Source organism: Gymnoscopelus braueri (assembly GCF_963280865.1).
Source record: "Gymnoscopelus braueri genome assembly, chromosome: 10".
Classification (NCBI taxonomy): Eukaryota; Metazoa; Chordata; class Actinopteri; order Myctophiformes; family Myctophidae; genus Gymnoscopelus; species Gymnoscopelus braueri.
The window spans coordinates 13,101,504-13,116,740 of record NC_137611.1 but is presented as its reverse complement, the minus strand read 5'-3'; the positions used below and the strand labels follow the sequence as shown (position 1 = coordinate 13,116,740).

At 42.8% G+C, this 15,237-nt stretch overlaps 1 protein-coding gene across 2 annotated transcripts in view; it reads right to left on the bottom strand.

Annotated features, from left to right (window-relative positions):
- The window catches only part of piezo2b (piezo-type mechanosensitive ion channel component 2b), a 143,091-nt gene that overhangs the window by 4,624 nt on the left and 123,230 nt on the right, over window positions 1-15,237 (bottom strand). For both annotated transcript variants that reach the window (XM_080439410.1, XM_080439411.1), the window contains exons 39-51: window positions 12,714-12,972; window positions 11,758-11,937; window positions 11,113-11,340; window positions 10,505-10,604; window positions 9,506-9,641; window positions 7,946-8,093; window positions 7,449-7,663; window positions 5,793-5,951; window positions 5,316-5,463; window positions 3,861-4,049; window positions 2,616-2,705; window positions 787-956; window positions 108-224 (exon numbers count right to left, since the gene is read on the bottom strand). In XM_080439410.1, coding sequence (XP_080295536.1) covers window positions 108-224; window positions 787-956; window positions 2,616-2,705; window positions 3,861-4,049; window positions 5,316-5,463; window positions 5,793-5,951; window positions 7,449-7,663; window positions 7,946-8,093; window positions 9,506-9,641; window positions 10,505-10,604; window positions 11,113-11,340; window positions 11,758-11,937; window positions 12,714-12,972 — 2,139 coding nt within the window. The remainder of the gene's footprint in view (window positions 1-107; window positions 225-786; window positions 957-2,615; window positions 2,706-3,860; window positions 4,050-5,315; window positions 5,464-5,792; window positions 5,952-7,448; window positions 7,664-7,945; window positions 8,094-9,505; window positions 9,642-10,504; window positions 10,605-11,112; window positions 11,341-11,757; window positions 11,938-12,713; window positions 12,973-15,237) is intronic.

The following is a 15,237-nucleotide window of genomic DNA, read 5'->3' as shown; positions in this document are numbered from 1 at the left end:
AGAACTAAGCAGGTCATACCCGGAACACAACAGATTCTTGTGCAGTACATGGAAGAACATGCATAGCACTAAACTAGTGATAACCGCGGCATCACCACCATACTCACACTGATTCATCTCTGGAGCCGTTCAGGAGCTTAATGAGCTGGGTCTTTGTGATTTCGTCCAGACGGGTCACCGATTTCCCTGTTGCCATTTCAGATTTACCACCCAGTGTGAGGTTCCTGATTGGGTTAGAGTGAGTGTCAGAAAACATTAAAACCCAGTGTTGATTTTACACTTTAAACATGACGGCCCCTAGCTCAGTGGCTCTAGTGGTTTAGAACCTTTTAGCTCGAGACCCAAAAGAGAAATTTGATGTCTCCCCGGGACCCAAACTAGTGAAGATAGCAGATCTACAAGCTCACAACGAGTCGCGACGCGTTGTGCACTTGTAGATCAGCTATATTCACTACTTCTTAAAAGTTATTTGTTTTCTAATTAATGACATTTCTTAGATTTTTTTTATTGAAGGTATCTATCTTATTTTGAACATTATTAGATTTTTCTAATAATGCCATAAAAATTGGTCCGCGACCCAAACATGGGTCCCGAACCCACTGTTTGGGAGACACTGCCCTAGCTCACAACGCATCCGAAATAGCCAATCTACAGGCTCATAATGCGTCGCAATGAGACACATTTTCCAAAATCTTCCAAAAAATGTGCCCCATGAGAGTGTAAACTCGGAACGTCGTTGGAACTTGAAAGGTGTTGAACTTTCAGAACTTGAACCTGTTTGTTTACCTCTGAATGGACCAGGCCACGGTGATGGGGAAGTCCTCCTCGGACTCCAGCATGACCATGAGGTTCTCCCTGCTGGGAGGGCTGATGGTCCACAGGGAGTTTGAGCTTCCCTCCAGCTCTGCGATGGTCAGGTCATCGTGAGTGTAACCCTCCAGCCACTGCAGAGCCGTCTGGAGAGAGAGAGGCATTGTGAAATATGAATCCATTAAGACCGAGAAACCATCCCGGTGTCATTTTTAGATTTATTTGGCTATTCAAAAAATAGCAGATATACAAGCTTGTAGATCTGCTATTTTTTTAAAAATATATATTTTTTAAAAGACCTGAGGCCGATCTTCTAAATCCTAACAGTTTTCTGAAAAAAAACGTATGTTGCTATATCACAGTGGTGCTCAAACCTTTTCATGTCAAGGACGACCCAAAATGATATGTATTTGGCCGCGGACCCCCCCATCTAAAAATATTTTTTAGAAGCAAAGATTTGAGTAAAACACTTTTGCTTAAAAATAATAATATATATATTAAAAGATTTGCACTAATGTTCACGATTTTTCCAAAAATAGCAGATTTAGCGCGGTGCCGTGCTATGAGCTTGTATATCTGCTATTTTTTAATAGCCAAAGTATAAAATAATGGTTAGATTTTTTGGTAACACCTCTGGTAGCCTCGGAAACCCATGCCTTTTTTTTTGTTACAAAAGAAAAAAGGCTGGGGGAAGATCAGGGGGGCTGTGGTCTCGGAGCGGGAGTGAACCTTGTTATCTCCTAACCAATCAGAGTGCAGAGGGGCGTCGCTCTAAATTTGGTGATGTCAGCGTGTTCCGTGCACAGGCCGGGGGGGGAGGGGGGAGGGGAGGGGAGGCGGGGACATAGATTGGTGAAGCAATAGGAAGCCGCGCAGGAATCCGGGCGCCTGGGTTTGGATCCGCCCTTCAAGACCATCGATTGGGCTCGTTCTTTCAGTCTACACCTCTGGTAGCTCCGTTGTCATTGCAGCGTTGGTTTATGGTCTTTTTAGAACTGTGATTTCCAGAATTCTGTTCAAAACAGGCGGCAAGCATCCGTTTAAAAAGAAAATTGTTGAAAAACAGTTCTCCTTAATGGGCCAGCAGATGTCGCTCCATTCAAGTGAATGAGATTTTGGCCGGACTTTACGCTTGATTTTATTACCATAGTAAACATTTTCATAAATACTTTATGTTTTCCATCGCTAGTTTAACGTATTTTTTCAATTATCATGATATGCGTTTAATAAATTACGGTCCCATTCATTTTAAAATGAATGATAAAGTAGGGTAGGCTTCTAGGGCTTCTCTACTGGTTCGACCCGCACTCGCTGCCCTTCCCGCCAATAGCAATTTGTTTCCTCGTCGCTTTTTTTTAAATCCTGAAAAGTAACAGTTTTGGACATTAGTTGTATTAGGTATATTGTATTAATATACTCTACCATACAGACTGGTTAAAATAATCTTTTATTCACAAAAAATAAGTTGCAGCATTAACACCATTAGGTTTTGGGGAGGGATTCCTCCATGCTAAAAATGTATGCAGTCACAATGATTCAATTCGCTTGTATGAAAATCACAATGATTTTAAGACACATGGCTAACACATTTTTTAATCTCTGGGACCTAACTATCTATCATTTTAGCTGGGGACCCCCTGGAACCCCCCCTGCCGTAAGGTACAGTAGTTCAGATGCATGTCCTCCCCATGGCCATGGTTTGTTGATATAATACCAGACACATGAGAAACAAATGACATCTTTGCATCTATTCATGTATACAATATTTACAATGCTTACACAATACTATCATACAACGCACTTACGTCATCAATGTACGAATGCACAAATCTCTTAAATTCACGCGGCGTTACTTCCTGAAGCTGGTTCTGCTGTGCGCTCATGGTGAAGACAGGCTGAAAGAAGGTAAAACAGTGCATATACAACTGAAACAATCTTTTGCATTCATATGCAACAGAAAAATCTTCTTTTGTAGAATTGTTTGTACATTTCTTTTGTAGAAGGCAATCATTTGGTTTTGCACCAAAACTGAAATGTAGCATAATCAGATTTGTTGTACTGCCAAAACATCTCAATCCCATAAAGCCATGAGACAAAACAACATGCTTCGCCTCAGAAACGTTTCCCACCAAAAATAGGCATTTATCCTTTGTCGTCACCCTGAGATTGAAGCATGTTTTGAGTTCTTTCAGAGTAGGCTATTGCGGTATGTTTGCTTATGTTCCAGCTCTCTCCCTTCTCATGCATTTATTTCTTTTTTCTATTCATTGTGTCATGTGCTGCTTTTAAAGTTGTTCCATTTTGTTAATTGTACCTGACTTTAATTTCAAATCAAGACCCATCAAACATCAAAAAGTGTGTTACGTTGTGCTTTTTGGCCAGGTCTCGCTTGCAAAAGTCATTGTTAATCTCAGGGAGACTACTACCCTGGTTAAATAAAGGTTCAATAAACAGACCACCCCCCCCCCCCCCCCCAGATTCAGTGTAAGCAGTCCAATAAAGTGTCTATTAAAACCACTTGAACCCTATTCTGGGCATGTCATAATAGGTGAACATTCTGCGAAAATAGCTGATCTACAAGCTTGTAGATCTTATAGATTTGGTGTAGAGGGAAAAGAGGAGTCGACCAAGCATAGACCCCTGGGTGATCATGGTTTAACCACTTAGACCCCAGCATCGGTATTGTGGGGAAAGCTTTCACTGAAAATAGCAGATCGACAAGCTCACAACGCGACAGCTTGTCGATCGGCTATTTTCAGTGAAAACTTTCCCCACAATAACAGAACACAGAAAAGACACTAGTATTGAGTCCTGAGAGACTCCTGTTACCCATATGGGGTTTAAGTGGTTAAGTACAGTAGCTAAAGTGTGTGTGTGTGTGTGTGTGTGTGTGTGTGTGTGTGTGTGTGTGTGTGTGTGTGTGTGTGTGTGTGTGTGTGTGTGTGTGTGTGTGTGTGTGTGTGTGTGTGTGTGTGTGTGTGTGTGTGTGTGTGTGTGTGTGTGTGTGTGTGTGTGGGTGGGTGGGTGTGTGTGGGTGTGTGTGTGTGTACCTGGAACCCAGCCAGGGTTATCTTCAGAGAGACATCTAGGGGTTTGTTGACCACTCCGGCCACAGACTTGACCAGCGACATGAAGAGCAGAGGGAACCACACGATGCAGATGAGAAGCATCACGATCATGCCTCCCATCCCGTACTTCACCACCTTCTTCTTCTTCTGCCCTCGGGGCTGAGGGTACCTCTGTGGACGAGAGAAGAAGCATGGTAGACGGTGGACTTAAGATGCAGCATGTTGTTGCTGTCTGGCAGAGAGAAAGAAACCTGTGATCCAATGGATGGATCCAATGTATTACTTTATTATTTGGTCACAAGCTCTTGTTAATACTTGGTTAATACTTGGTTAAATATTTATAAAGCCCACAGACAGACTTAACCTATTATACTTTCCACTTTAAAAAATGTCAAAAATAGTAATGCAAATTGCATGAATTAAACACTGTAAGACCTTTGCAGTAAATACGTCTGATTCTTCTTATTTAGACACTATGGATTTGACTGTGTAGCCACCGCTTTTTAAGAGGGGCTTGAAGAGGGGCTTAAAGGGTAAATCTTGATGTTCTCATTCAGACTCCCCACCTCATGGCCTCTTTGGTCATTTGGTGCACATAGCATTTGTTTTCTGTTCAGCTTGTGTTGTATGTTTCTGTGCATGTTGTTAATTTTGGGTTGTTTGCCCTACTCACTGCAAACTGCATTTTTACCCCCCCAAACATAAAAGCCTTGAATTTGAGCTGAGTTTACTTGCTGTAACTCTATGCAGGCTTGCTGAAACCATTTTTTTGTCACAGCTTGTGCTGTCCCTAACACACACAACGCACATTTTACATCATTTTTACATTAACAGAGGGTACAGTTCCTTGGTTATGGTTACGTTGTATGCTCTGCTGCAAGCCACAATTCCCATTTGGGAAAATCTTGAACTTGAAACTGCTCCACCCTGGAGGGCAATTCTTCCTTCATTCTAATCCAGACCTGGGACAATGCTTGCCTATAAGACAGTAGTTCTCAAACCTTTTCGAGCCATGGACCCCCATCTGAAAATGTTTTGTGCCAGGGACCCCCAGAAGAGAAGATTTAAGTTAAACATCTTTGATATTTTTCAACATTTTTGAAAAATTGCAGATGTACAAGCTCACAGCACGGCACCCCACTGTGAGCCTTGTACATGCAACTGTTAAGTTGCCAGGTTTGAACCCACTAGGAGGAAAGTACTTGCTGTGACTGAACATTGAACAAACGAAAAAAACCTCTAGACTTCAGCCCCTCACAAACTATTAAGGTGCCCTTGGCCTTGAGCAAGGCATTTCACCGGGTTGCTGTAATCTAACAGTATAAGACTGTGTTGGCTGTAGCAGAGTGTGGCTGACAAAGAGCATCTGTGCTCTGAAACAGAGATTTTGAATGATGTCCTTCAACAGACTAAACCACAGATGAGTCCCGTCCCAACCTTCTCTGATTCCCTCCAGCACTTGAGGACAAAGATGTGAGCGTAGATGTCCTCCACACAGATCCAGCTGGACAGGGACAGACTGGTGTCCGTCCACACCCAGTCCATCACCGCTCTCAGCTCTGTGAGGAACGGCACCAGACGGAACCTGTTGGACAAACAAAAGCATTTCGTTGCTGTCGGGGCAAGAAACCTCTTATCTCCATGTTTTAACTTTTTGTGTTTTGGCTTTTCAGAAATTAACGCCCTACTTGATCATACTACAGCGTCACACAGAAGCATCAAAAGCAGCAGATCTGCAAGCTCGAAACGCGGCTCGAAACAAAGTAACTAGTAACTAAAGTTTTCAAATAATTGTAGTGGCGTAAAAGTACAATATTTGCCTCTGAGATGTAGTGGAGTAGAAGTAAAAGTACAGAAAATTTGAAATACTCCAGTAAAGTAAAAGTAACTTAGTTACTTTACACCACTGCTCACCCTTGAAACAGGAAGAGGTTGGCGTAGTTGTAGCTCTTGGTGAGGAAGTTCCCCAGCACACGGGTGGGGTAGCCACAGCGGATCTGATAGGCCGACAGGCTGAAGTAGCCACACTTGACAAAGTACCACATTTGTACCACTGTGTTCTCGTTGAAACGCCTGCAAGGTGTAGATGGAGGCAAGGCAAAGAAAGCTTATCTGTGTAGCTCATTTCTCCAACAAGGAAATTCAAAGTGCTTTACACAAAAACATTAAAGGAGTAGTTCACCCAATTTTTTTTACTTATTTCCTATAAATGACCCACCCCATGAAGCATTGAATTGATGGAGATTTTTTAGTTTGGGGGTTAGGGTTAGGGTCTTTAATATTATCATCAAATTATTGGCTTAGGAATGCAACAAAAACTAAAAAATCACACCCAGTGTGAAGTGGGCGGTGTGGTCACAGTGGTCATCACAGTGATGGAAGAAGTGATGGAAGAAAAGTAATATTGTGGACCAACCATTGTACACCCCTAACTTAAAAAAACCCATAAATGTGTTTTTTTTAAGTGCATAGTCCTATTTATAGGGCTATGCACATGTGTCATGTTTCACTAGCCAATCACAGTCCTGAATAGACTGTAATTGGCCAATCACGGTGCAGGGTTAGGGGGGTACAATGGGGGCCAATCACAGCGCAGGGTTGGGGGGGTGCAATGGGTGGGGGGGGGTACAATGGTGGCCAATCACAGTGCAGCGAATGTCGATGTCCAAACCTCACATATAGGGGCGGTTTCACCGCCCAAAAATCACACCCAGTGTGAAGTGGGCGGTGTGGTCATCACAGTGGTCATCACAGTGATGGAAGCTCACTTCCAAAAATAATAGATTTTTGGAAGTGCATAGTCCTATTTATAGGTTATTAATGTCATCATGTGTCTCGCTAGCCAATCACAGTGCTGAATTGAGTCAGCCAATAGAGTCAGCCAATCACAGTACAGCTAGGGGTGTACTAATGAGCCAATCACAGTACAGAGAATGAGGTGTCCCAACCCCACTTATAGGGGCGGCTACACCGCCCAAAAATCTCCATGAATGTAATGCTTCATGGGGTGTGTAATTGATTGGTGCACTAATTACTCCTTTAGGGGCATTAAGACTTACATACAATCAAAATAGAAAAGTAAGAGAATTGCAGAATCAAGAAAAGGGCAGTGCCAAACAGAAAAAGAGTGTTTGAAGAGTGATGTCGTCATGTTTGAAAATTAATTATATTATAATAAAAATTAATGACAATTACAGTAGTAGTATTGTCTTACTTTTTAATTTACAATGACCTCATTTGCAGTCCATTAATCTGTGCATTGGCTAAAGCAGTAGTTCTCAAATGTTTTCATGTCAAGGACCCGCAAATTAATATGTATTTGTACCACCGACCCCCATCTGAAAAAATGTTGTGCCAAGGACCCCCAATCAAGATTTGTGTCGTTAAAATGATTTAAAAATATTCCTAATTTTTCACATATTTTCACTGATTAAACTGATTGTAATGCTATATTAACAAATTTAGCTGGGGACCCCCTGGAACCCACTCAAGGACCACTTGGGGTCCTCCGGACCCCACTTTGAGAACCACTGGGCTAAAGTGACGTATATGTCTAAAATAAGTTCCTACTTCTCTGTGACTCCGGGCAGGATGAAGAACATCCAGAAGTGGATTCCAAACACCAGGATGACCTGGAAGATGGTCTTTCCCATGACGGTCTTCCTGAGGTAGAGCGCCCGGTCCACCACCATGGTCCCAAACTGGATCAGCACCATGACCAGGAAGGGTCCCGGCACCTGGTCCTCCGACAGGGACGAGGTGATGTCTGCTCCCGCCGAGTGTTTCTGGACAGGGGAGCAAGGACATGCTGAACTTAACATGGATCGGCTTCAGTTAAAAATGCCTCACAACGCGAGGCGTTACATCCTGTCGATTAAGAAAAAATCTATCTAGTTAACCACTTTCAAAATGTCTAAATATTCAAAATGTCTAAAAATAGCAAAAATAGCCTATTTGCAAGCTCGCAACGTGTCGCTTGTAGATTGTCAGTTTTCGCTGTCGGTCATATAACAGAGTATAATAGGGCTTAAGTGGTCAATCTAAAATCCAAGGAAGGAAGGACCTACACCAAAGGCCGAGAATCCAAACACGGTGATCATGAAGTCAATGGTGTCAGAGAGAAACATGAAGACATAGACGTCTGTGACGGCACTGTACTCAGGATGGACGAGGTTGTGGAAGAACTGGCGTATGGGCAGGTAGAACTCCATGGCTCTGCAGGAAAACACAGTCACAGCAACTGTCAGGCAAATCAGGCCCACTTGAAATCTCAAAAGCCTTCGTGGTCTGCCCATGTGACCGCTCTACACAGCAGTCCGAAAAACATTTTTTAGCTTGTAGATTGAACTTTTTTTTTAAGCGAAAGTGGTTAAGTACAGTATGTCTGTGGGTTTTATAAATATTACTAAACCAATGAATGAAAAGTATTAACAAGAGTTTGTGACTAAATAATAACTACATTGGATCCATTGGAACCACAGGTTCCTCAGACGGGGTGCCGTGATTTTCAGTGATTTTTTTCCCCCCTAAAACATAATCATCAGGTATTATGGTTATACTAGGAGGAAGATTTTTTTCAAAAAAGTATACAGAATTTGTTAAAGTTATGTTTTTATGTGGACACGCCTCCAGTTCATTAAGTATACCTGGTTCTCACCTTAGCACCTCCTCCACCACCTTAGCACCACCCATCTGTCCTAGTCCCTCCTCCTCCTCATGCCCACACCTGTTGTGTTACGATAATGAGGGGGAGGGTATATTTTTACTATGTCACTAAAGGGCTGTTTTTCTATTGGCACGTTTGACCCTCAAGGTTTCAGCCTCCAGGTAGAAACTCAAAATAGTCAGAGAAGACATAAAACACCATAAAAACACCACCAGGGGGCTTAATGAAGTTCTATCAACCTCATAGACACATGAAAAACAGAAAAAGTGCGAAACAATGGCACCACCTCTTTAATTTTTTTTTTTAAAGCAACAGTTTTGGAGAAGGTTTGCAGCGACCATATCTGATTGAGCAGCCAGAGGCCTCAGTGTTGAAGACAAAACCCAATGGGCCTCGCTATGAATCCACTTCCAGACATGCTGTAGCATCTGTGTGTACCAGTGTTGATTTTGACAGCAAACTTTTATTTAGTTTTAGTCATAGTCTTTTGAATAACATTTCATTTAGTTTTAGGCATATTTTAGTCATTTGAAAAGTTTTAGTTTTAGTCTAGTTTTAGTCGACTAAATGTCATAAGATTTTAGTCGACTAAATCTACAGTTGATTTTGTCGACAACAATGTATTGTGGCGGTGCCTTGATGGCGTCGTAATGGCTGATTTTACACTTGGTTTCATGCTGAAAATAGCCGATCTACAAGCTCACAACGCGCCGCAGCGCGACGCGTTGTGAGCTTGCAAATCTGCTAATTTCAGAGCGCAACACCCGAGCGCAACCAAACATAAAATGACTTGTCTTTTAGTTCTACCGGATCTTTAGTCTAGTTTTTATTTGTAGACGAAATTGTCAATATATTTAGTCTTAGTTTTAGTCATTGTAGCTTAGTTTTTCTTTTCTTTTTGTCAGTGGATTATTATTTTTTTGTCATAGTTTTAGTCAACGAAATGAACACTGGTGTGTACCTCTTTATGGTGAAGGCCTTCCCCTTGAGAAACTGCTCCCTGATCTTCTCCACGATGAGCTGCTTGCGGCTCTTGGGCTGGACGCTGGCCTCGCTGCCGTAGCGCCGGCTGCTGCTGCAGCGGGAAGCGGTGCTTCCTGTTGGAAGTCATTTACATTGCTGGAGGTAAATGAACCATGTCCACTAGTCTGGCATGATGTCACTGACCTAGACTCACATGCTCAGGCACTGGACCCCACCAGTCTAAGGCTACTGTATGTTCACACTTTGCAGACCAAATCCGATTTTGTCCAATCCATAATCACAGAATTCTTTTAACAATATTATACAGTATGTCCGACCGGCGCTAGTGTGGTTTTTAACCCATTCAATCCGGGAACACATCTGTGTCATTTTAGATTTGAGTTATAACCATTATTTTATACTTTGGCTATTCAAAAATAGCAGATCTACAAGGTCATAGCACGGCACCGAGTGCCGCGCTACGAGCTATTTTAGATTTAGCAAATCTTTGATTATCATATTTTTCAAAGCAACCATTTTGAACTCAAATATTTACTTCTAGAGGTCCCTGGATCTAAATATTTGACAAATGTTCGCTTTAAAAATAATATATTCAAAAATTTCCACGATTTTTCCAAAAATAGCAGATCTACAAGCTCATAGTGTGGCACTCGGCACTGCGCTATGAGCTTGTACATCTGCTATTTTTGAATAGCCAAAGAAATCTTAGAATGACACAGATGCGTTCGCAGCATTAATGGGTTAAAACCAGACTTTAGTTGTAAAACTCTGAATGAATGCTTTGGGAGATATGCAGAGTGCAAGAAACTACCAGGACTTTCACGATTAAGTTTCAAAAATACATTATTAACCAAACAAAAAACATAATGTTGGGGGGAAGTGGGTCTTTTAATGTCTGTGGAAGCACCGTGTTGTTGTTGTGTTTGTAAAAGAGCCATACAAACACAATGTGTCTAATTTTGTTCATAACATTTACCTCTTTTAGAGCGAGCAGAAGACCTCCGGGAGATGTGGGACCCCCCGCTGATGGAGCTCTTGCGGCGCTGGTAGGTCTGTTGCTGGGTGGAGTGATGCACCTGGACCAGAGTTAATTTTGATTTAGTTTTAGTCACAGTCTTTTGAATAAAGTTCAATTTAGTTTTAGTCATATTTTAGTCCTCTGCAATGTTTTAGTTTTTGTCTAGTTTCAGTTGACTACCGGTAAATATAATTTTAGAGATTTTAGTCAACTAAATCTACAGTTGATTTAGTCGACTAAAATCTATTTTGGCGGGCCGTCGCAATGCCTGATTTATACTTAGCTGTGTGCCGAAAATAGACGATCTGCAAGATGGTAGATTTTCTATTTTCGGAGCACGACACCCGAGCACAACCAAACATAAAATGACTTGTCTTTTAGTTCTACTGGATCTCTTCTCCACTAGTCCCTCACTAACATTTCAGTCAAATTGTCAATATATTTAGTCATAGTTTTAGTCATCATAGCGTAGTTTTTATTTCGTTGTTATTGAGTCTTCGTCAGTGAAAGAAGGTAGTCGACAAACATTTTTCGTCATAGTTTTGGTCTTCGGAATGAACACTGACCTGGACGTGTCCCGAGTCCATGGACGTGTTCATGGCCATGGACGCCCCCATGGTGATGGACTTCAGTGTCTGAGTGGAGCCCCTCCTCTCGCCTCCTCGGATCACGGAGGGGACGGACTCCTCCTTCTCCTTCTCCTCCTCCCCAACTCCTAACTCGTCCTCAGACTCGTCGCGATGCAGGGGTGCTTTCCTCTCTCTAGGTCTGTCTTCGTCCCACAGGCCGTGGCACTGGGGGCAGTGTTGGAAAAAATACTCAATTTGCTTTACTTGGGGTAAAAGTATCAATACTGCGATGATGATTACAAGTAAAAGTCCGGTAATCAAAATTTACAAAAGTATTGGCATCAAAATATACTTAAAGCATCAAAAGTAAAAGTACTCATTATGCAGAAAGTCCCCTTTCACAAGATAATGAAGTTATCATTTGCATGCAATTAATATAAATCTTTTGAAAATAGCAGATCTGGCCCGGGAGCGCTTGGCCTGGCGGTCCGGGCACCTAGGCTGACAGCATGTTGCATGTGCATTTATAAAATAAATGTAATAAAAAAGGTGGCCAGAAATACCAGGCGCCCGCTGTTCCGGTTACCCTTTTGGTTAGTTAGTTGATGACAAAGTATAAGAGAATGTGTGAATTGTAAGCACCTTGAGGATGGATCTGTGGAAGAACAGAGCCAGCAGTTGGATGAGATCGTAGTGGACGTATCCATCCTTCCTCTCCACTCCGATGATGTTGGGAGGGTGGTAGGGCTTGTTCTTGTCAAGCTTGTTCTGGTTGAAGGGGAAGAAGCCAAACTGGAAGAGGTATTTGATGACAATGGTGACCTGGAGGGGTACAAGTTCCTTGTGTCAACGAGGCGGGGCACACGATTCAATTCAATTCTTAACATTATGTGCCAGTTTAACCACTTCGCTGTTGTACTTGGGGTAGAAAAAAACTCTTATCTCCATATTCAAACACATTCGAATACAACAGCATCACACGAAAGCATCAGAAGTAGCAGATCCACAAGCTCGAAACGTGGCGCGAAGCGACGCGTTTTGAGCTTGTAGATCTGCTACTTTTGATACTTTTTGAATTTGAGTCCTGGAAAGTCACAGTTTTGGACATATGAGATTTCCACCCGACAGAGACGACTTATAACCTGGTGTTCCTATTTCAGGCATGTCATTATTTTCAAACGTTTTCAAAAATAGCCAATCTACAAGTTTGCAACGTATTGCATTGTGACACAATGTGAGCCTGTAGATCAGCTATTTTCACTATTTTAATTTTCTTTCTTTCTTTCTACTTTTTAAGCCATTTTGCAATGGGTAAGGGCCAGCTATTTTTATTTTTTGGTTCGTTTGTTTGTTTTCTTTAGCCATTTCTCAATAGAATACAATAGATAAAGAAATTCTTTATTAATCCCTGAAGGGAAGTTAAAAATAGGGTGTCCGCACTCCCCAAACAGAGGCTGGCTATTCGAGGGGTCCTTGGTATTGGAAAAGTTTGGGAACCCTTTTTCTACAGCATGCTGAGGCTGTTGTTTAGCGGCTGTGTATAATAATGAGTGTGTAGTACAGCTCTGTAACAGAGGGGCTTGTCTGTCACCCAGTACCTCGGTGTAGACGATGGCAGTCATCCAGAAGCGCTTGCTGGGCCGGGGGACAGACAGCATGGCCCACAGGAAGATGGTGATGGGCAGGACCAGGGTGATGCCGGACGCTGACACCATGTTGTTGATGATGATGACCAGGTAGCACACGAACTCGGAGTGAGCCACCAGGATGTTGTAGAGAGCGTAGCACAGCTGCAGAATCAGGGGCTGGCCGCCGTAGAACTTGTCTGACTGATCCAGTTCCTCGTCATAGAACATCCTTGATGTGGGGAGTGAGTGATTTTCATTCGTCAGTACAGAGGTCTTCAACAGGGGGTCCGCGACCCCTAGGGGGTCCGCGGAGGTACTGCAGGGGGTCCGCGAAATTGTTGTTTGATTAAACAATATTTTTGTTTGAAAAAAAACAAAACGTTTTTTTTCATTTTTTTCTCCAAAATGTCAAATTGTCTTTAAACATAACATGAATCCATAGCAAACAGATAAATGGAGGCACAATGCACAATAACATGGTATGTTTATACATATTTTGTAGAGAATCTTTATTTTGCACACCTACTGGGGCAGGTGCGTATAGGAGCAGGCAATATAAAACACAATTGTATACATAAATATACAATATATGTGGTAGCCCCCCCTACCCTACGAGGTAGGGGGTCCCTGCTCCATCTCCCCATCAGTTTGGGGGTCCCTGGCCTGAAAAGGTTGAAGACCCCTAACACATTGACTGCAATTGACGTCTATTATAGAAGTCATTTCAAATTCAACGCTTGACTGACATGGACAGTTGGTGTTTTCAGTGGTTACGATAGAGGGCGCTCTTCCGCAACCTGTGACTGATCCTGGGACTCCCGAAGAAGAATACACCCGGAAAACACGTGATCTAAACAAATTCCAGCCTGTCCGGACTAACGTTATCAGATTTATAAAAACTAGACCATACCCGGTGAAGGGCGCAGGCGAAAGTAGAGCAAACTTGGGGTTATTGCACGTCCTGTCGCGCGGTTTCTCCCCCCCCCCCCCATCTCCCCTGGTCACCCCTCCCCACGCGCACCCCCCCCCCCCCCATGGTCACCCGTCCCCACGGGCACCCCCCCATCGCGGAACCCCCTGGGTCCCTATCTCCCATTGTTTGACACACAAACGCTAATAAGAAGCTGAGATTTGATGAAATAGCGTGTCGCACACAGTTTAGCGCGAGTCGTCTCGTGCGCGCACACGCACACACAGAGCGAGCGCGTGCGCACACACACACACACGGGCAACAGTGTTTCGCGGCTGGATTGGATGCGACGCATGCGCAGTTCCACCCTCTGTGGATGCGACGCATGCGGTTTGATCGGGCACAGACTAAGACACGACCCAAGACAGAGGTTACTGAAATTATAGGAGGATACATTTATCTCTGATTTCTTTTCCCAGATTGCGTTTTTGGTGAAAACAAGCCATATTCAACTGCCGATAACTAAAGAACGGAAGATCGCGGTTACAATTTTAATTTTCCGGATGATAGAAGAGACCCCCCAGACATCTGTTGTTTACATCTTCTTTGAAAAAAATGTCTTTGGGTCTCGGAAAATTAGTAAAAACACTGGCGGTGGCGGATGAATTAATAAATTACTTCCCGGCAGTTAAATAAGTGACGGTCGCACTCAGAGCACAAGAGTGAGTTAACTTATTTTATTTCTTCTCCATGTCTTTACAATAAAGGACCGACGTTTTCATCTATCCAGCTTTCGTCTGTCTGTCTTGATAGCCGAAACGTTTGTCCTTTATTGTAAAGAAGAAGAAATAAAATAAGTTAACTCACTCTTGTCACTCTGAGTGCGACCCGTCACTTATTTAAATGTTATTGGTCTAAGAGGATATTGCACCAGAGGAGTCAGAGCGCGGTGGTAACAAAAAGTGTATCTCTCATTACATCAGTGTAACGCGTGTTTTTTCACGGCACGGCAGCCATACTGCCATAAATTGTTGTGGAATGTTACTTCCTTCACACGTTGTTACCAATGATGGGTGCATCTGAAGGCGCAGAGAGTGCTCTCTGGTCATTCTGAAATTCCGAGCACTCAGAGCACACACTGACCACACAGACTGAAAAGCCGTGTTTGTCGTCGAGCATCTGAACAATGGAGGTCAATGAAGTCATTGCAAACTGCATTGGTTGCAGCTTGTTTGGTACTCTAGACATGCACCTACAGTAGGCTACATGTAACAAAACAGATAATCATGTTTACACATGGGATGAAATAATGTTCATTTGCATGAATTTTAAAAGATGAAAATGGCAGCATTAGTTAATGAGCATCTACTGTGACTGTTCATAAAATTTACTAATATGAGAGAGAGCACTCTATGATGTCAAAACCAGAGCACTCTGAAATCGAGGCAGATTCTCAGAGCATTATTCCTAAACGCACCCGATACTAATTAAGGTTGTGTTCCATTCAGGTCAAACAGAGTCAGGGTGCTGTTCTTGTGCATGTTGGCTCACTCAAATGGCTCTGCTACACTAAAACGGAACAGT